General features: G+C 40.5%; 1 protein-coding gene across 2 annotated transcripts; it reads right to left on the minus strand.

Moving 5' to 3' along the window:
• Positions 1-5,747: 5,747 nt before the first annotated feature.
• On the minus strand, positions 5,748-19,591 carry DCAF4 (DDB1 and CUL4 associated factor 4). 2 transcript variants are annotated; one of them, XM_059473579.1, is made up of 14 exons: positions 19,571-19,591; positions 19,169-19,285; positions 17,446-17,543; positions 15,696-15,853; positions 14,313-14,395; positions 13,597-13,699; positions 12,662-12,805; positions 11,917-11,966; positions 10,578-10,657; positions 8,906-9,001; positions 8,698-8,795; positions 7,825-8,001; positions 7,079-7,193; positions 5,748-6,154 (listed from the first exon to the last, which is right to left on the minus strand). In XM_059473579.1, exons 2-14 carry the CDS (start codon positions 19,276-19,278, stop codon positions 5,961-5,963), a joined length of 1,506 nt encoding a protein of 501 aa, XP_059329562.1. In that variant the 5' UTR covers positions 19,279-19,285; positions 19,571-19,591; the 3' UTR covers positions 5,748-5,960. The 2 variants fall into 2 exon arrangements, with proteins under 2 accessions (XP_059329562.1, XP_059329561.1); XM_059473578.1 differs by lacking the exon at positions 19,571-19,591 and having other exon boundaries at positions 19,169-19,506.
• Positions 19,592-20,295: the final 704 nt, after the last annotated feature.

Here is a 20,295-nt window from a genome sequence, read left to right on the forward strand (position 1 = left end):
ATTTGGGATCTTTGTTTTTCAAAATGAAAAAAAAAAAATCTAAGGTTTAAGGTCCCTGCTGTTTCCTGTACAGAATAGCCCTTATTTTTTCTGCTCCTGTTTGATGCTGTGAGTACACAGTATAGAATATGGTTATTAAATAGCTTAGCTATTGAAAGGGAATAGGTGTTAGCAGAGCCAATGCTATTCAGTGTTAACATGTTAGGATTCAATTATCAAAAGAGCCCTAAGAGATGTCTGTGGACAGAAGGCTCTACAGAAAACATGAAGGAAATGGAAATCCTGGGGGGAAAAAAATATCCCTAAAGCATCATGAGAGACTGTTGTGTTTGGGGTTTGACCTAATAGAAACCTGTGAGAGTTCTGTTCCTGAACTATTGGGAGAGATGCTTTGTGTTATGGGTAGCCCCAACCAAGAGTGAGTTTTTGAAGAACCTGTCAAAAGTTCACAGCAACATAGCTGGAGCTATGCAAGAGCACAAATTCTGAGTTCCATAATAGCACCATGAGACAGTAATGCAACTCCCATGTAAACAAGTCTTCTGTATTGACAAGGGCAAAGATAGAAGGAGACTGTTTTTCAGGAAATTTCTAGAAGATCATCACTTCATGTGTTACACTGAAAAGAAATTACCATGAAGTTGTAGTCGGTCAAGATGATAATGTGTCCCTTAGGTCAACTGAAGTTCACTGTAATGTTAATATTTTAGCAGTTAAAATTGCCATGCTTACTTGGTAGGACAATTAATTGGTCTCAATTGGTCTGATATGTGACATGATAAAAGCCTGTTCTGAGTTAGATTGATGTTGACTGATGTAATTCTCTTGTCAGAAAAATTGTCAGATAGATTGATTATTGATTATTATGTCAGATCGAGCAGCATCTGCACCTCTTCCAATTAGGAAATGCTATGGAAAACACTGAGTAAAATAACAATCATATGAACTAGCCAATGTGCAAAGATGTGTGCCAGTGAAAAACTGAATTCCTTATCCAAAGCACCACAAAACAAGTCTAGACTTGTTGATTGATCTATTCTGATGGATTTATTTCTATTATGGGTACAAATGGCAATTCAGCATGAAGATTCATCTTCAGGTAGATGATGTGGGTTTCCCTGTCATTCTGTGAAGCAGATATATGTAAGCTTCATATAGATGTCAACACTTTAACTTAGACTCCCTGTAGGCCATTCTTGGCTTAAATGTGACACAGGTGCATGTTGCACCTGAGACTTGCAGCCAGGGGACAGATGGCGGAACAGCATGGCTACAACATGTAGCTGTTGTCAGGGCAGGAACAGGCTCTAAGCTGGACTTACTTGCACAAGAAAACTGCTTTGTCCTTCATTCCCTTCCCTCCCCCACTTCCACCGCCTGCACTGGTTTTCCTGTTCATTCGTTCTGCCCAGTGCCTTGCAGGTGAAGTTGCACAGGCTCAAACTGGCCAAGGTATCCTATACATTCCTGTCCGTTTCCCTTGGGAATAAGACCTTTGGTAGTGTTCTGGAAGACAAGACAACCCTTGCTAGCTTTTGATGTTAACAAGAGTTCATTTATGGAAATAAACACCATCCTTAAGTTAGTTCTGCCTTGCATTTATGCCAGGTGTCTGCTATGACTGTGCTGAGACATTTACAAATGCCCCTTTTGGTTTGGAAGCTTGGGCTTTAACATTGCAGGACTCTGGCTTCCCCACCTGGTTCTACAGACTTTGTGGTCCATATTTTTGCTTTCAGCATAACCAGCCCAATTACATTTAAATATTAATATAATTAAATTTTGGCAGCCTCTCATCGTTTTCATGTTTCATTTGTCAACTGCCATTGTCAGTCACTGTAATGCCATGTATTGTAGCATTGTCCTTGCATTTAATTATTGCTGATGGCTGTAATATAATTTGGCACCAACAAATATGTCTGCCTGCCAGTAATTTGAGAACAGAGAGTGATTTGGCCTAGTGGTAGAACTGTCTGCTTTCTGTCATCCAGATTTCATCCCCTCCTGTACTTTAGTTGGGCACTCTTTCATGGCAAAGAAATGTTGACATATATATTCTGTCAGTAACAGTACATATATTATGTCATAAAATGTATTTGTTTGTAGTGCAGGTACATCAAAAATGAAATCATGCCTATGCCAAAATAAATAAAAATTTGCTATGAGGACTTTCAAAATCAACAGTATGATGTGACAAAGACAAAGCTAAAGTAGAGTGGCAGCTAGTTAGTTATTTCAAGCCAAAATTAAAATGCATTCAGGTTTTTAACTTTCTTTTTGTTGGATGTAACTCAAGCAAAAAAAATATACCAGTGATATATATATATATATATATATATATATATATATGGAAGTCCTTATGTAGGAGATTTTTAATTGTGGCATTACAGAAGTTCTAATAGTTCTAATTTCAAGAATGCCAGAGATTTTGAAACATACTGACTTCTAATGTTCTGAAAAGCTGGTTAAATATTTCTGTTTCTGCTTAAAAGGCAATTTTTCAGCAGCACTGGAGAGAAGCAGGTGCCTATGTCTGATGGTGATAATGCAGATGATGACTTGTCAGGATGGCATCAAAGTGCTTCACAGATACCATGATACCAACAGATAGGAATGAAGTTGTTTCAACAAGAAAAGGCAGGTGATCTTGATTATATTTTAATAGATTTATCAATTCTGTGCCTTGGCTTCCATTTTTGAAGTATTACACTGATTTGTAAAGTGCTTTTAACAGTTGGGTCATGCATCTCTCAGCCCCCAGGCCCTCACCCCAAAACCCCTGTCTAGAAAGTACTTTGGGTCGGTGTTGACTGCTGGATTCAGCTCACAGTATATGTAGGACATATAGTGTTTGCAAGCAGCCACTAGTGACTGAAGGTTTGGGGACCAAAGCTGAATTCTCCACTGCTAGATTGTAACTTTCCTGAAAGCAGCTTCAGTAAGGGGATACCTTGAGACTATGCACATAGTTGGGTTTGAATGCTCCCTTTCTCATAACAAATGCATTGTTTTCTAGTCCTGCTAGAATAGGTCCCCCTTAAACTTAAAAATGCAAAAATGCTAGTGTGGATTGGTGACTAGTAAATATAATTTTTTTAACCTCTTAGTTTCGATATTCATCAGGATAATAGAGGAGAAATGACCGTGCATGCACGTACTGCAGTAAGTTGGGACCAACAGAAAGATGTGACCAACATCACCACAAAAGACCCAGAAGCAAATTTCCTCCTTGCTTTAGAAATTTCAAGTTAAAATTGAAGTTTTTCTACCTGTCTTCAGGTCCTAAAGGGGTTTATGTGTAAAGAGCTTTATTAATCAGGGTTGAGAGATGACTGATAGCAGCAGGGGACATGGAACAGAGGGAGGGTGAGACTGTGGCTTCTGACAGAGTGGTGTTGATGGGAGGCACTGGCAGTTTCACCAGTGAGAGCTGGGTAGGCTGTGCCATGCTTCGGGGAACCAAGGAAATGGTGTCTGCTGGGTGAGGGATGCTGCAACCTGGCTTGGAGCACAGCGCTGGGCTTTCTGAAGTTTCCCGCTAGTTCAGTCCTTGCTGAGACACAGAGGGAAAGAAATACAATGTTTTCATACTGTAGCAGACAGGAAGAGTGTTGCAGTTCCTTTCAAACTGCCTTAGGGCCCCACTGTTGCTGTGTGATGAAAGAGATGATTTAATATACTTTAGCTGCTGCCTGTAAACTGCTTGCTGTTTGTCACTGAAGCCAAATTGTCTCTCTTTTTGCCCTGCTTGCCCTCTCCTTTTTTAGTGCTTTTGCAGGCTTAATTAGAAGTGTTGGCTGCAAAAGCACTAGTTGGGTGAATGGGTTTGCAAGGGATGTGTGTGCACTTGGTTCCTGGAAACAACAGAAAGGAAATTATTTTCTTTTGTTGTATGAATTTTCCCTCAAAGGAACACAGAGATGAAACTATCTGCAGTTATGTAAGATGCTTTTCAACCACAATTCTTAGTTTGTGTTTCCCACAGTAACTGGACATAATTGTTGCGTGGTACTGTTCTTGCAGAACCAGAATTACTGGAGTTAAGAGCACTGAAAGAGTCTAAATTCTAATTTAAATTTTGGAATTAATTCTGCTTTAAGGGAGTTCATGATCTTTGTAGGTTACTGTTTGAAACATACTATTTGTAGGAAAATGCTTGAACCACGCATTTACTAGCAAGAAGATCAATATATAGTATGTTGCAACTGAATTGATTATCAGATGTAATATTAAGACTTTGCAGTGGGATGGGGTTAACTACACTTCTGTTTTCTGAACAGATGCTTAGTTGTAGTATGCATAATTAACTAAGACAATGCAAATGTTTTTCAAAGTTTTGCTGTGTGCATTTATCATTGTGTATGCAACAGAAAATGTCAAAAATTAACATAACCAATCAAGACAAATTGTGGAGTATTTTCTCAAATTGAAAAGCAAAGCAACCAGGAACTAAGTCCCTTGGTTTTTAAAGGGTAGTAGAGGGAATGGAAACAGCCTGCAAGGCTTACCATTTAGGTCTCATAAACACTGTCTGTGGAAAGAAGGAACAGCATAGAACTTATGCTGTGAGCAGCACCCACTCCGTTTTGTGTGAGAAAGAAGGCTCTGCAGAGGAACACTAAAGCCAGAGGTATGAGGGAAACCATGGTTATAAGGAATTATCAGCTCAGTCTGCCCATGGGAAAACACAAGTTGGCTGTTAATGGGATAGAAGAAAAATTTGGGGGTTTTGATGTATACTCAAAGAAGGAAGACACTATTTTGAGTATTTGCTGGGATTCATCTTGATTACCCTTGCAGCAGCTATTTCTGACAGAATATAATCACACTGTAAAGTTTTGACACTGCTCCCAAGAGGAGTTTTCCTGCTCTATTGTCTTTTGTATAGATTTATGGGTAAATGAAATACAAAGAAAGGTTAGGAGGTCACCACACAACACTGATGTGTTGGTGAGTAAGAATTCCTGAGAACACAGTCTCTTGGAACAGCAAGCACATTGCTTAGGCCTGAAGGTTGTGAGAGAACAAGAGAAATTAGTTCTCAAATACAGATATGGTATCCAGTTACTGTGACCTGGTACTACAGCTTTGCAGCTGAGGGCCCAGTTGTACCTCTGTATACTGACTTTGTACAGGTGATTCCAAATCACAAAGATGTGGTCTGTTCAACTAGGCTTCTGTCCTGCTACAGCTGCATGAGCAAGCCTGCCCTTGCACACCGCTGACCAAACTGCACATCAGGGGTGTGGACTTGGTTAGGAAACCCTGATAAATTAACAAGGGCATTCAGCTTTGCTACTGGACCAGAAAAGAGGCTTTACTCCACGCCTGCTGCTTTCTACAGGAATCACGGCAGGGCAGTGATGCTACCATTGTCTGAAAGGCACAAAGTTTAGTATGACCCAGCAAAAGGGACTGACAGCAGGGGTAAGGAAAACAGCTGTTCCTTGAACTGTTTCCAACCATGGAGCATGGTTGCTTCCAACCAACTGCTTCCAAAGTGGAGCAGTGGCAGTTGCAGGAACCCCAACCAAAGCTACTCCAAACTGCCCCAGAACACTTACAGTGTGTTCAGCTTCTCAACATCAGCTGCTTCACTCTGCTGGGCCAGCCTGCTTCTTGAGACAGATGTGACCACAGCTAAAGATTAGGTGACCAAACAGCACATTCAGCTAGCACAACAGAGGCTCTTAAAGTTACCTGCTTGGCAGGCTTACAGCTAGATTTCAGAGAGACTGAATCTTGCCTACAGTTAATCAGTGTTCAGCTTTTATTTACAAGAGGTCTGAGATGCATGTATACAGCAAGATTTGCTGAACTCCTGAAGGATGTTCACAATTAGATGAGCAAAGCAGATGCAACAGCAGCATATAATGACTGAACAGCTTGGTGACTGGTGTAAAGATTCTGAAGTCACATATAGATTGGCAGCTTTGTAGACCAGGTCTGAGGAGAACATGTCAGTTATAGGAGAAGTGGTAGAGATCCTGTTTGACAGCCATGAGTAAGCCAGGAACTCCTCGGCTACCCCCAAGTCTTGAAGAAAACACCACACTAGGAATGGCATCTTTGGATGACGGGTGGGGAGAAGGGATGGTTCTAAGCAGATGAGTATCTTGGAGACTCCAGATTCGGGTGTAGCAATCCTGACCAACTGGGAGGAAAGCAAAATCCAACATTACACAAAAGACTTAACATGGTTCTGCAAGATTATCACCACAGAAGCAGAAAGTCTATGGAGAAAACACTCTGAATATGTTTATGCCCACATGAGGCAAAGTGCTTATCCATACTTTACAAAACAAAAAATTTACATTGAATACTACAAGAGTGGGAAGAATGTACATTTTCTATTGGGTAATTAAAGGTACAGTAAATCAGCTTTTCCCTTTATCAAGCTCCTAAGCCAAAAAAAGGGAGAAAAATTCAGTCACATTAAAAATTCTTATTATACCACCACTTACTGATATATCCAAGGAAAGGAGGTCACTGTCTTTACAGTGACTTTATGAAGCTTGGCTACACTATAAAGGTTTTTTTTTCATCTATTGCTACTTTTCCTGCCCCCACCCAAAATATAATAACATAATAAAAAATCTGAGTGTAACTGGGAGTATTCAAAATTAACCTGAGCGGTATAAACAGTTTACAAGGAGTCAGGCTCACATGCCAATGCTTCAGTTCATCACCACATTTTCCACTTAAGCACCAACTAAAGATATGCAGTCTTTATATAAAGTTACTACCAAGTCTCCTGTTTACATGTTGTTTCCCTGAATTTTGAAATCAAGTGTTTTTTGCTCTACTTTTGAGGCATGTTGTGGAAAGGATAATAGGAGTTTTGCAGGACACAGCAGATTAAGCTGCTGAGCACCTCACAGGATTGGTTACAGTAGGTATGCATCCATAACATAATTTTCATAGTATATTACAGTATGTTTAAGACTAAATTTTTTCTGAATTTCAAAGAATTTACAGATTTACAGCTTCTAACAGCTGTACCTAAGAAACACCCCTCAGGCTTAAGAAAATCACTACCATACACTATACAAATAGAGGGGGGAAAAAGTCAACCTACCTGCTATAAGAAGTCCTTCCTCCTCATTGACATGCAAAGGGAGAAGAGCATATTCATTGTGGTGACCTTTGTACTGTTTCACACACTTCACTGTTCTCAGGTCCCACAGTTTTATCTGCAAGTTGAAGAAATTGTTTGAGAGAGGATATATTAAAGCAGAGAGCACCCAAAGGTTGGATGGATGTGTTGGAGCATGCCCAGAGGAGGGCCATGAAGATGACTGGAGGGCTAGACGACCTCTCCTGTGGAGACAGGCTGAGAGAATTCAGCCTGCAAAAGCAGCCTCCTCCTGAAGGAGGCTACAAGAGAGCCAGAGAGGGTCAATTTATAAAGATATGTAGTGATAGGACAAAAGGGGGAATGGCTTTAAACTGAGAAGGGTCCGTTCAGATTAAATATTAGGAAGCTCTTTAATGTGAAGGTGGTGAGTGACTAAAACAAGTTGCCCAGAGAAGTTGTGGATGGCCCATCCCTGGAAATGTTCAAGGCCAGGTTGGATGAAGGTCTAACGGAAGGTGTCCCTGCCTATGACAAGGGGCTGGAACCAGATGATATTTAAGCTTCCATCCAACCCAAACCATTCTGTGACAAATAATGGGCTCTGGAAGAAGACCCATAAATGGAACTACCACCCAGTTCCATACTACATTCTAAGAGTAGACGTCTGTCTTTGGGAGTGGGATAAGTACCTGTAAATTCCCAGATACTGAAAGGAACAGAATATCCAAAACACAACAAAAGCATACCTTTCCAGCCATATCTGCTGCCATCAGATAATGTTCAGCCTCCATAAGGTGAATAGATGTAACTGCTGAGCCATGGAAGAGACGAATTGCTTTCCAGCTCTGCCCCTTGCGGTTACGTTGGCGCACGTCAATGCTGAAAATCTCACCCGAACGGCAGCCATTGTACAGCACTGGGGTCTGGGAGAATCCCAGAGAAAGGAGCATACAGTGTAACATCTGCCAGGGTCTTACAAGTTACACAGACAGAGCCTCTGTCATGCTTTTGAGCTCTACAGTCTAGTTGTCAAATTATTTTAACAGATGCATTAAGAAGCAGAATTTTAATTACACACTGCAGCATTTTTTAGCAAATTCATTAAGCTCCATTCAAACCTCAGCTATTTACTTTAGTTGTAAAGGTTTCCCTAGGTAAGTAGGAACTCAATCTAACATAACAGCAAAACAGAAACTGGAATTCTCATATTCCTCATATTTTATCATCCTAATTCTTTGTGAACAAGTCCATTCATATTTTATAGCGACTTTCTCCTTCTTGATGGAGGCAATACACTGAGTGTTACTAGAATGAGGCTATTTGCCAAAACCAAAACAATTTTACATGTTATTACTGTGCTCTTTGTATTTCCTTGTCTTTTTACCTCTGTAATCTTAACAAAAATTACCCCTGTTGCCACAGTTTGAAATCAGGTAATATTTTTGTTGCTATTCAATTGTGTGTGAGCATCAGACCCCATCAACTCTGCTGTGGAACAGCCACCCAACAGCAGCTGTCATCACAACCTTATGTACAGCATGAGGAATCCTGCCCCAAACAGAATAAAGAGCCCACCAATGAGGAAGTGCTCTGAAAAAATGGTGTCTGGTTCTCCCTACCTGCGTGGCAAACTGCTGTGCCAGCACATCACTACTGGTTCCAAATGTCTGACGATGCCCTGTCACTACATTGGTCACAAGAACTCGTCGTGTCAGGCCTAGGGAAGACATGATATTAGTTTGGCTGTAATTTGTGTAGCAGCTGGGAGATGAATGGAAGTCTTTCCTACTGAGACAGAGGGGGTTGCTAGCCTTGCAGATAGATCACCTGTGCTAAAGCAGTTGTCTGCTTGGGGATTCAGGCACCAAGCACAGGACCAGGCAGTGGATATCTTGAAACTGCACAGCATTCCAGGTCGATCTCCTAGAACACAGGAGCAACACATGAAGTGTTCATGAATGTTAGGACAGGATGGTAACTCAGAAAGGTTCTTAGATTGCCACATTTCAGTCTGAAGCAGAGGAAGGGTTACCCAATTAGCGTCCTTTTGGTACTCAAGAGACAGGAAACAGAAACTGAAGTTCATGACTGTAAGTGGGACTCCTACAGTCTGTGTTAATAGATGATATTGAGAGACTGTGAAATTTATTCAGTAGTCAGAGGGCTCACCATGGCAGGAAAGAGAAAAGTAACACTTGCCTTATAGCACTGAGTAAGCCATTTTTAAAAGATGAGTGGGCTAGAAATACAAAACATTTACTTTATAAACTATGGATTAGCCACAGCCTAATCTGTACTATGCCTGCTTATTTAAAAAAATGATTAAGTAATAAAACCCTAGATTTGACTCTTACTCATACAGCCCCTGCACAGAATTTATGCCAATTAGCAGACTACATCCTTAGTTTTCACTTCCTTCATGGCACGTCACACATACATCTGTCATGTAGCACAGGTGACATGGACAAGAATGGATGGATAACATAGTTTTAGACAGGCTAAGTACAACTTTTCTCCTGGCATCTACTCAGCAAGGCTCCCATAAACCACCTCTTTAGGAGAGTGAAGGAAATCAAATCTGGAAATACCTGAACAGTCAATAGGATATACTAGACAAGAAGACTTTGGTGGAACTTACAGCAGCTAATTATGGTGAAGGGCTTAAAATCTTTCACAGAGCAACTGGGTGTGCTGGCTTAGTAGCCATCCACCCTCAGTGACTTCATTCAAGTTCATGCTGACTCTATGCAAATTTATTTAATGGCTGCATATATAGTAAGACATTAAATTTTTTAAATTAGTCCATTACTCTTACCTATCACAGATTTCCTCTGTATAAATGTAACTGATCATGTTTGAATGGAAGCCAGATTAGAGCACTGCACTCTGTGACTTGAAGAAGCATGGTTCTAACGTCTATCAAGAAGGTCCAATTAATTAAGTCCTGCCCCCAAGAACATTCAACAGAATAGATCAGCTACAGCCAGACTTAGGACGTGGTACTCTCCCTGTCAGTCAAGTTTCCATACAACTGGAGCTGGAGCTTGTACAAGGAGCTCTGGGCTGAAATATTTACAAGCTTTACACCTCTGATTTATGCACTGAGCATTCCTGAGCAGCTGCTATGAGAAGGGATTCTGCAGTGACTCTGGGCATTCTATAAGGAAATGTGAGTATTTGCTGTGTGCAGTCTTTGCATATTAATTACAGGCCAAGCTTCTTGTGAAAAATCTCAAGTGTTTACTTTACAAGTGAGTTGTTCTCCTGCCAAAGTCAAGTACTGCAGCAGCTAAAAATAAACTAGAGCTCTGAATACTGCTTGTTAATTAAGTCTCAAATTCTTTCATCATCATTTCACTTTTTAAGCTGTTTTAGTCTTACAGGAATACAACAGTCTCACCAACACCTGAAAAAGAATGCTAAAATAACCTTTCCTTTGTGCTCTTTTCATATAATTGCTACAAAACTTGGAGACAAAAATCCAACAGAAACACCCTACCTGGGTTAGTGCTGCTGAACAATGATGCTGGAAGCAGACTGGCACAGCCTGGTGTTTCTGCAATTCCCATGAGACATAGCTTGCTGAAGTGAGTTAAGGAAAACTGATTGTTCTGTGGAATAGAACAGGCTGCCTAATATTTATAAATGGGAAAAGCAAGATGCCCTGACACAGCTACAGCTCACAACACTTTTCCTCGAGACCTCTGATGTGCTTTACAGTTTACAACTAACCTGTGACACTTCACTTTCATAGGAATGAGCTAGAAAGAACTCAAATTCTTGCTTGTGTATTTTCACTATGAGAAAGACAATACTGTTGTATCTTACTAGTGATAGGAAAAATAAAAAATAAGCATGGCCTATATAGATCATTCTCACTTTTTCATGTTGATGACACTGCATTAATATAGATCTATTTTTTATGGAGGTAAATTGGAAAAATGGGAGGCAAGGAAAATTCACTTTAGATTACCCTTAAATATTTTATGAAGACTATACTAGGTACAAATAGAACTTAAAAGCTGCATTTCAAGTTCAGTGGGGTAAATCTGTAACTCAACTAGGGGAACACACAAACCCACCAAACCAAGTGATCCTGAACACATGCCCAGCTGTGTGCACACCTGGTGAGCTCCTGCCCCTGACAGGCTGGTCTAGAGTTGCCTGGCTTTTCACACAGGCCATTCCATACTTTTCTGTGTAATTTCTTTTGGCACTTTATAACACACCCGTTGTCTGCCATCTCCTATGGCAGAATTCAGTTTTTTCCCCTACTCTTCTGGGCTCTGCACTGTTCATTACTGCTTCCTCTACTGTATCTATCTGACTCTTCAAGTCAGACCTGCAGACCATGCTCTGAAAGTTGCAGGTGATGCTACTGAATTGCTCCCATTCTCCTCTCACCCCTACTAGTACAGGGATGTTTTTAAACACAAATGAACCATCCCACTTTCAAAAAGGTTCTCTTCAGAAAAAGGCTGTTGCCTTTACCCTCTGCTCCTGTTCTTTTGCCTCAGTCAATTTCCAAACATCAGATCATTTTGGATATGGCATTTATATACACTGTTAATGAAGTGGGAATTCTCCATGGCAGAAAACATGGTCTTTCATTTACCATTAACATGGGAACAATTCTACATATATCTGTAACAGAACCATACATCTGCCTCAGAAATTCCAACATATTTCGATTTTCTTTACTTCTGCTGTTTTCCAGAAAACTTATCTTCTGGGGGAACTACAGAAGAGGTATTACTTAAATTAGTTTTCCTGTGAAGCATGATGCAGACTTGTAAAACCTGAATGACAATTCTGATTATTTTTTTTTTAAAGGATATAAAACATGAGAATCTGGATGAGTCAGTGATGCCCAGCACACAGAGTTCACCTTCAGAGAGAAGAAGACATACTATTTTTGTGATCTGTAATTCAATTAAGGAAAGATTATTTCCATGCAAAAATGACATAAAATTAGGCACTGGGCACAGCTCCTCAGCCCACTAAATAACTCAGTAATGGGGCACAAGCATTTCAGCTTCATGCTCATAACAACAGAACAGCATTAAGAAGTCTGACCAAACACAGACTAAGGCACCAAGTACATCTTATTCAAGAGACCATCCCTGAAAGAACCTGAACATGAAGAAATCATGAAAACCTGTTTTAAATACGCCTCATATTTAAAGGAGGATAAACACAGTTTAAGGGAAAACTTTAAGGATAAACACAGTTTCCCAAAATGATTTTTAAGAAAGAAGCATGCAAATCTTGGTAGTTTTGATAGCCAAACTTCCGTTTTGCTAGCTACAGTCGAAGTCTAAAGTAATCACTATCCTTGGAAGCTGGTACTTCTATGTAGTCCTCCATTCCAGCTGTAGTGTAACATTGCTGACAACTATTACTGGTACTGAGCACTTTCAGGTTTACTGTGGTTCTGCATTTACCCAAGTTTCACATCTCTAGATTCTTCCATTCTCTTCTCCTAGCCCCTTCCCCAACCCTCATGGCACTTCCACCTGAGCCTCCCAAGAACAGTGTTCTGAGAAAGCAGCCACCAAAGGAAGGAGGAACAGAAAGCAGTACTTTGCGGTTTGTGAAGTAGAGGTTGTCATACATCTCCACAGTGAGAGACTCCTTCCCCAAACCGCTGAGATTGATGATACCATATTTACATCCTCCATGCTCTACATCGTTCACAGTGAATATTCGTTCACAAGCAACATCTGCCTGTAAAATAAAAGCTTACCAGTCACACTCACTGGAAACTTACAGGAAAAACAGCCTGAGGAGTTGCATTAAGTCTAAAATGAAACAACACATTAATTCTGATCCCTTTAACACCATCTGCTTTCCATTCACCTCTAAAATCAATGGCCAACTCCTTTTAAATGCATGCAGAGAAAAAACGGGGATAAGAAAAGGATTCAGTCCTTGGCTTACAATAAATGATCTTTCCAATGTTAACAATTCTATACACTTACACTGTTTCTGAGTCCCTTCTGGCTTCAGCTATCTATGCAGTGCTTTGTTTACAAGGCCAGGAGCTGGTCCTGGAGAGCTTCCTATATAGTCTATGAAAGATCATGAAATGTAAAGTGATTACTGATGTTTACTTAGATTCTCTGAACCACAGGCTTTGCCACTCCCAAAATTCTCCTCTTTTATTTTTTTTCCTCTTCCTCTTGATCTTCTCCACTCCTCCTCCCAGCCCCACAATAATGATCCACTCAACTCCTACTTACTTCCAAAAGAACATGTTGATCAAATTAAAAAAAAACAAAAAACAGCAAACAAAAAATGCTTTCATATCCAACCCTTTTTATAATTTTCTTTTGTAGGAAAGAACAGCCTCTCCCTACCTGTTACAGTTACTGAGCATAGATTTTAAGAACTGACAGAGAAGGAATAACATATCTTTAAAAGCTACATTTGACCTGTCTGATTTGATTACAAGAGCCTGAATTTTCACTGAAGACAGGCTCTCTTTATCTTAAAGACTTATAATTTCTCATACATACCACAATGATTTTAAAATTGTTGGTTCCAGCAACTGAGGAATCTGGACTGTGAATTTCTATCTTCCTCCTCTGCATGCAGTTCACTTTTAGTTCATGGACTAGCCTGCAGAAGCAGGTAGGAGTGTGAGGGTGTTGAAGAGAGGAGAATTCAGGTAAGCCTAAATTTAATGCATATGAAAAGAATTCTGGCCAGGATATAGAATGCTTCTCAATCACTGAAGAGAAAATGCCTGAATAACTAGCATGCTGAAATTTAACTTGTATAACCTATGAACATGTGCATCTTCCACATGCATGGAATTTCATCCCACTATTTTGAACCCCAGCACATCTTTAGTTTAGAACAGCAAGTCACTGACTTAATTTGCCTTCTGCTGTTCTGATGGGGTGCAAAGGAATGGTCATGGCTGTTGAAAGGACTTATCCTAAAAAAGCTGTGCTATACTAATAAAGTACAATGTGACAAAACAGCCTATCAATATACATACATAAAATGAACTTCTTTTGAAGTAAAATTGGGAAACAACTTCCTCATTTGAATTCTCATCATTTTAGTAATCTGATTATTACAGAATATAAACTTTTTCCTGACTTTAAGTAATATGTTCCTCCTCATCCCAATGAAACAGTAAGAAATGCAAGAAAACCTGACAGAAGCAGTTGCACTAACAGCAGAACTTGGCACTGCAAACAGAAGACAAATCAAATCACTGTACCTGCAATAACTTGTGGGGCTGAGCAAACCCAGCTGCCTTTTCTGTAACAGCACAGACGAGTTCAGTCCAGCCCTTGTTGTTTTCTGGAAGAGAGTAACATGGAACTGTACTCAGTTACTTACTTGTTTAAGATTCAAATACGGCTGTGGGTCTTTGATGTTTGGGATGTTTAGGGAACTTTTTCTTCTAGCCTACACACATTAAAATTTTCAGAACATATAAAACACATTTCACACCATCTCCCTGATCTACTACGGTAAGTAGACAAGAATATACTCCTGTGAGATGTGGAGTGCTTCTGTAAATACAGAACCTAGAGAAAAAATATGAAACCCCAACAGCCATTGTCTTCACTCTACATAATCAGCTGGAGGTCTAAAATCACCTTCTGGTTTCATGACAACACCTCAAATTCTTCTTATACGGCAAAATCTTTTATCACAATGAGACTGATATTAAACATGCAGTCTTACTGTTGTACTAAACTGCTTTTCCATTCCATTTCCATTGCCCCCACTGGTACTAGATGATCTTTAAGGTCCTTTGGAACCCAAGTCATTCTGTGACTCCATTCCATGATTTACCAACCCTTTAGAATTTAAAGCAAACACCTTCTGAGGAGACCAAGGGTTAGAGTATTTAGCAGAATTATGGAGTAAGAAATCTTTTTGGTAATGGTCAGACAAAACAAGTGTTTGAGAGTCAAAATGTTCTTTACACGGAAGACCTAGTTGGAGAACTTCATTGCTTAAGAAAAAGAACACTGTTCACTTCTTCCAAATGATAGCATCTAAGCTGAGCTGTTATTTGTAAAGTTATAAGACATGTTTTTCAAGTAATGAAAAAGCATCCTTGTTAGATATTTTACCCACATTACAAACATGCAGCATCAGCATTAATTTCACTGTAACACTTTATACAGAACAGCACACAGGCTTTTCAGACATAAACATAAGACTTGCCTTGATTTTAACTGTCCAAAAAAGTTCTTCAACAAAAATCTTTCCACCAACTATGATTAGTATTGTTTCTTCAAGGTCCAGGAATATCATAAATAAATTTATTAAAAATGCAAAAAACTTTAAATCAAGACCCCGCTTTGCCAATTCAAGGCAGGAACTTGAAACCTGGCATCCAATACCCTGACTCAAGTGTAACTGTTGGACAACTGCCATTCCAAGCACAGTTCCTTTGTCTTTATAGATTTTTTTGTTTGTAATGACTTGACTTCATTCCTTTGTGGAAGAGCCAAACAAAAGGCTTCAAGGACTTCATTCTTAGCAGAAAAAGAAATTGAATTGTCTGAACTTGAAGACTTTCATTTACAATCTGTCCTGGGCCAGAGTACAATAAAGCCTAAATGCAATCTTTTTCAAAACATACCTGATGCTGTTTTTCTTCCTCTTCTAAGAGTCTCAGTCTTTTGCACTCCATTGCCTTGTGCTGAATGCTGTCCTTGGTGAGTGGGTTGTGGTTATTATGTCCAGGCAGTAGGCGAAAATAGCGGTTCTTTTCTGGGTCATAATAAAATCCTGGCAGTTCTTCAGTGGGGGAGACACGGGGGAGAAAAAGTGGCAAAATCAGATGGATAACTAAGTTTGTTTATTGCTCTTTGATATTCCATGTCTTCCTGTGAATGTGAGAGTTGTGAGACCCAAAGCTCTAGCTCCCAGCACATCCCAAGCATGATACACAGAGTGGGAACAGACGAGCAAATTACAGGAGAAAAAACGAGGTTATTTGTAGTGTTCAAATGCACTGCTCTTACACAGCTACAGAAGGCACGTCACCACTGACCAAGAGGAAATTCAGACCAATCAGAAAAGCACAAAAGAAAGGTTTTGTGGCAGAACAAAAATGGTCTTTCTTCATAAATAAATCATGAGGGGACATTCTTAGTTAAAAGACTTGGAAGGACAGCAAAAAAAATGACAACGAGGTATCAAATAAACTCAAATAAAGTGATTCACTTCCCAGAAAAAGACACTTTTTCTTCAGCACATAGGAGAGATTTAGATAAAATCAAGAGTACATTTAGCTACTTCCAAAGATAAATTGGGATGAGAAACACTCAATTTTAGTGCTTCACTGTCTGTGTGAATGCAGAGGCAGACAAGTAAAATACTTGACATTTAAAATACTTTGACAGATTGTCTCAAGACAAAGAAATTTATTCAGAGGCAATTGTTAACATTTCATTTCAAGAGTTTTTATTTAAAACTTTATTTGCTACCAGAAATTTCATTTTAAGTATCCTCTTTTTGCAGCTGCTTACCATTCAGCTCCTTGTCTGCATCTTTTAGGTTTCAGATTAGCTACAACTGACCAAGACTTTTTCAGGTCAGTAAAAATAAGAAGTTAGTCAATGAATCAGTAAAGTTTATAAAAGCACACTACATTTAGTAGTTACACAGTAACTACACAGGAATAAATGTCTTGCAGGATACATCTCCTAGCATGTTCGCAACACAAAACAGTGATATACAAAAACCATCTTTTTTAAACTCAAGTGTTGTTCCAGCACTCTCCTGATGTACAGAAATGTAAGTTCACACTGGCTTAGTTTTTGCTAGCATTGTTTAATGAGTCAGGAAACCAGAATGTAAACAGGACATCTTTCTCAACAGCACTGCTACTTCATCTTTTGTTGTAAATGAACAAGTATTTAGCCAGAGTCTCTTTATTACAGACTACAAAGTACACTGAAGGCATAAAGAGACACCACACAACAGACATCCCACAAAGTGGTGGATTGTTGTGCCTTTCAAAAGACTGAGTAACTGAACACAAGCTATAATTTTTTATATACTCTCTTATTTCATTTGCTTCCTTAGTAGTTCATTTTCTTCCTAAAGGAGCATTTCTGGAGGGAAAAAAATTGCATTTTTTCAGTTTATATCAGCTTGACTAAGCATGCAAGTTTTCAAAAATGAGAAGCACTTGTGGGCCTGAAAGTCATTTGGCTCTGTTCTCCAGATCCTTACTTTTTGTATCACTTGATGTTACTCTTCTCCACAAACTTTACTGTTTGTATGGTTCCTGTCACACCAGATTATTAATGCAGCTACTACTACTTTTTTCATACAATCAGCATATAGGAACTGACTTTTGACCTATAAACACCATCTCTTACCTGGTGCTACAGAGTTCTGCATTGAACTGGATGAAGAAGGATCCTCATTGCTGCTGGGACCTGCATTCACAGGGGTTTGTGGCTCTTCTTGTTCCAGACTAAAAAAAACAGCATTGCTTTCAAGACAGGCTCACAATTGCTCGACACATCTTTCCCATAAAGAGACTAGAAAACAGATTGTTACTGACATCAATGGAGTACCACTATGCAGTGCTCTGACAGCATTTTCTCCATATCACCATATATTAAACTATGAAAATAAAACAGTGAAAAAATATTCAGCTTAAAAATTTTTCAAGAACATTACTGATAACAGCCTTAAATTACTTGCTAATACATTAGAGGTTGCTGTTGATTCTGCAAGTGCCTCTAACTTTTTTTAGCAAGAGATTAACTGGGTGATTGTACATTAAACAAACAGCCTACTCCTGAAAGCATGAAAGTCTTCACAGCACTAAACGAGAGACAGTGTAGGTAAAACACTGATGTCAGGTCAGAAATGTTTTGCCATTCTCTCCACAACAAGAATTTCACTAATGAGGTTTAAAAACATGCAAAATAAACAAAAGTTTAATGAAAATTCCAAGAAAAGCCTCTGCTTTTCTAATAAACATGACATGGGGTAACTGCAGCTTTCCTCTTTTTGAACTAATATACATGAGCATATTCAGTACTCATGAGCAAATTTCCACTAGGATGTTTTCTGAAGCACCTGTAAAATTCTCACTTTTTAAGACAGGTCTTATTACATGTAATCTTAAAAGCAGTAGGTGAAGCTGTTTTGCAAGAGCCATAATTTATTGAAAAGAAAACGACAAAGAAACTCTATTTCTACTACCAGCTCTGCTGTGGTTTGATTATACAACTCTGAAAACAGTTAAAGGACACAACAGGTACACCAGGAAAAACCACCCCAGATCACACCCAAGCACTTAACTTTAAAGCTCTGTAAGAAAACTCTTCTAATTCTGCTCACTGAAACAGTATCCATTTGCATTTCTAACACAAGTTTTCTTACACAAGTACAATTAGTGTGGCAACTCATAAGTGTGTCTCTTTTCCTAAAAACAGGTTTTTTTGTTTTTTTTTTTAAAAGCTTAGTATATTAAAGCAAAGCATTAGCCTCTTTTAGTCCTGCAAGAGGCACTAAGGAAAGAACAGGGGAATGAAAAAGCAACCATAAAAACAGCTCAATTATAGGCAAGTGTAGGTTATAAAATATAAAACACGTTTTCTGAAAGGATCAGTTTTCAAGGTAGGGATTATTCCTGAGACCTTGTTTCATTTTCCTCAACTGTTAGATGTGACATTACCACATTACTTACCATGCTTTCAAACATTCAGGAAGATCCTTCAATGACAGATTTTACACCACACTCAAGCTTAGAATAAACAGGCAGGTAGTATTAAGTAATTATATTTTTCTTCCCTGAACTATCTTTGCATATTAATGAAGGATTTATGGATAATGCATAGCTGAAAGGACTGGCTCATGGAACCGCATCTCAGTTTAAAAAATCAGTGTACGGTTGTGAACACACAATAAACTTCCAGAAATCAGCACAATTCCACTCCCAGTAGGGATGACAGATATACCAGAAGTACCGTCTACTAGACCTTCAGGTGGCCACCCTCTCGGTTCTCGAAAGTCACCATTCTGCACATTCAATTAGGCATAGGACCCATCGCTTAGCCCACTTAGGCACAAGCTGCCTGTACTTGCCTTTGGGCGCGGTTGCTGTGACCGGGTCTCCAGTGCCGGTGGGGCTGGTGGCTGCGCTTGTGACTGCTCCACCCACGCCTCTCCTTGCCTCGACGGTAGCTCCTCCGCATTTCTCCTCTTAAAGCAAACATGCACACATATCTCAGCCCTGCTTGCCTGGAACGGCGCAGCACTCAAGACAAGTCTCTTAATGCGGCCTCTTTTCGAACAGTTTCAACCTGTAACGACCAGGCCGGCCGACAGCCCGCAGCACAGACGGTCTCCTACGCCTGTTGACTTCCCCACTAGTCTCGGACCAGCTCCGCGGCTCACCCCGCAGCGCTGAAGCCGAAACCCCAGAGGCAGAAGGTCAATGATGACCGAGCGTCCCCCACCGCCCCCCTGAGCCCGCCCGTCCCTCACCGCGCCGGGCCCACGCCGGCCCCGCCGCGTCCGCGCTGCAGTCAGCGCCCCGCCCACGCCCCCAAGGATGCCGCTCATTGGCGCTCAACCGCGCCCGCCGCTTGACGGACAGCTCCCCCGTCCAACCGCAGAAGGTCTGGCCGGCGCGTGCGCCGCGCGGGGGCGGGGCCGGGCTGAGGGCGGGCGGATGGCGCGGGGTGCGGCGCTGAGGGCATGGAGGGTGTGGGCTGGAAGGGGCTCTTAGCTCGGCAGAGACGAACACGGGGCGGATGGGGTCGCTTAGCACGGTAGGGAAGCAACGTAGGGCAGAGGTAGCCTGGGGTTTGCTGGGAGATGGCGTGCTTTGAGGGGACACCGAAAGGGTATCTCCTCTTCTCTTACGTTGCTGGCTCCCTCAAAGCCATCATTTGGCTGTGGGCAGGTAGAGGCTGTTACAACCGCTCTGAATTTATCAAGAATTCAGAAGCGATAACGTCTTGAAAGTGACTCTCCCGGCTGAGGCCCCTTGGTGCTTAATTTTTTTTCTTATTTTGAGCCTTCTGGTGATGGGCAGTGTTGAGGTACAAGGTGGGCGGAAGAGCTCGGGCTGCAGCGGTCGGTAACAGCTCCGAGCACAGCAGGGTGTGTGTGAGCACCGTCCCCTGGCAGCCAGAGCAATGAACTCCTCCTCTCCTTAATCGTTTGTTAAAGGTCTCCTTAAGCAGGTTTTGAATAGCATTCCCCTT

Source organism: Ammospiza nelsoni, chromosome 6, assembly GCF_027579445.1.
Source record: "Ammospiza nelsoni isolate bAmmNel1 chromosome 6, bAmmNel1.pri, whole genome shotgun sequence".
NCBI classification, from domain to species: domain Eukaryota; kingdom Metazoa; phylum Chordata; class Aves; order Passeriformes; family Passerellidae; genus Ammospiza; species Ammospiza nelsoni.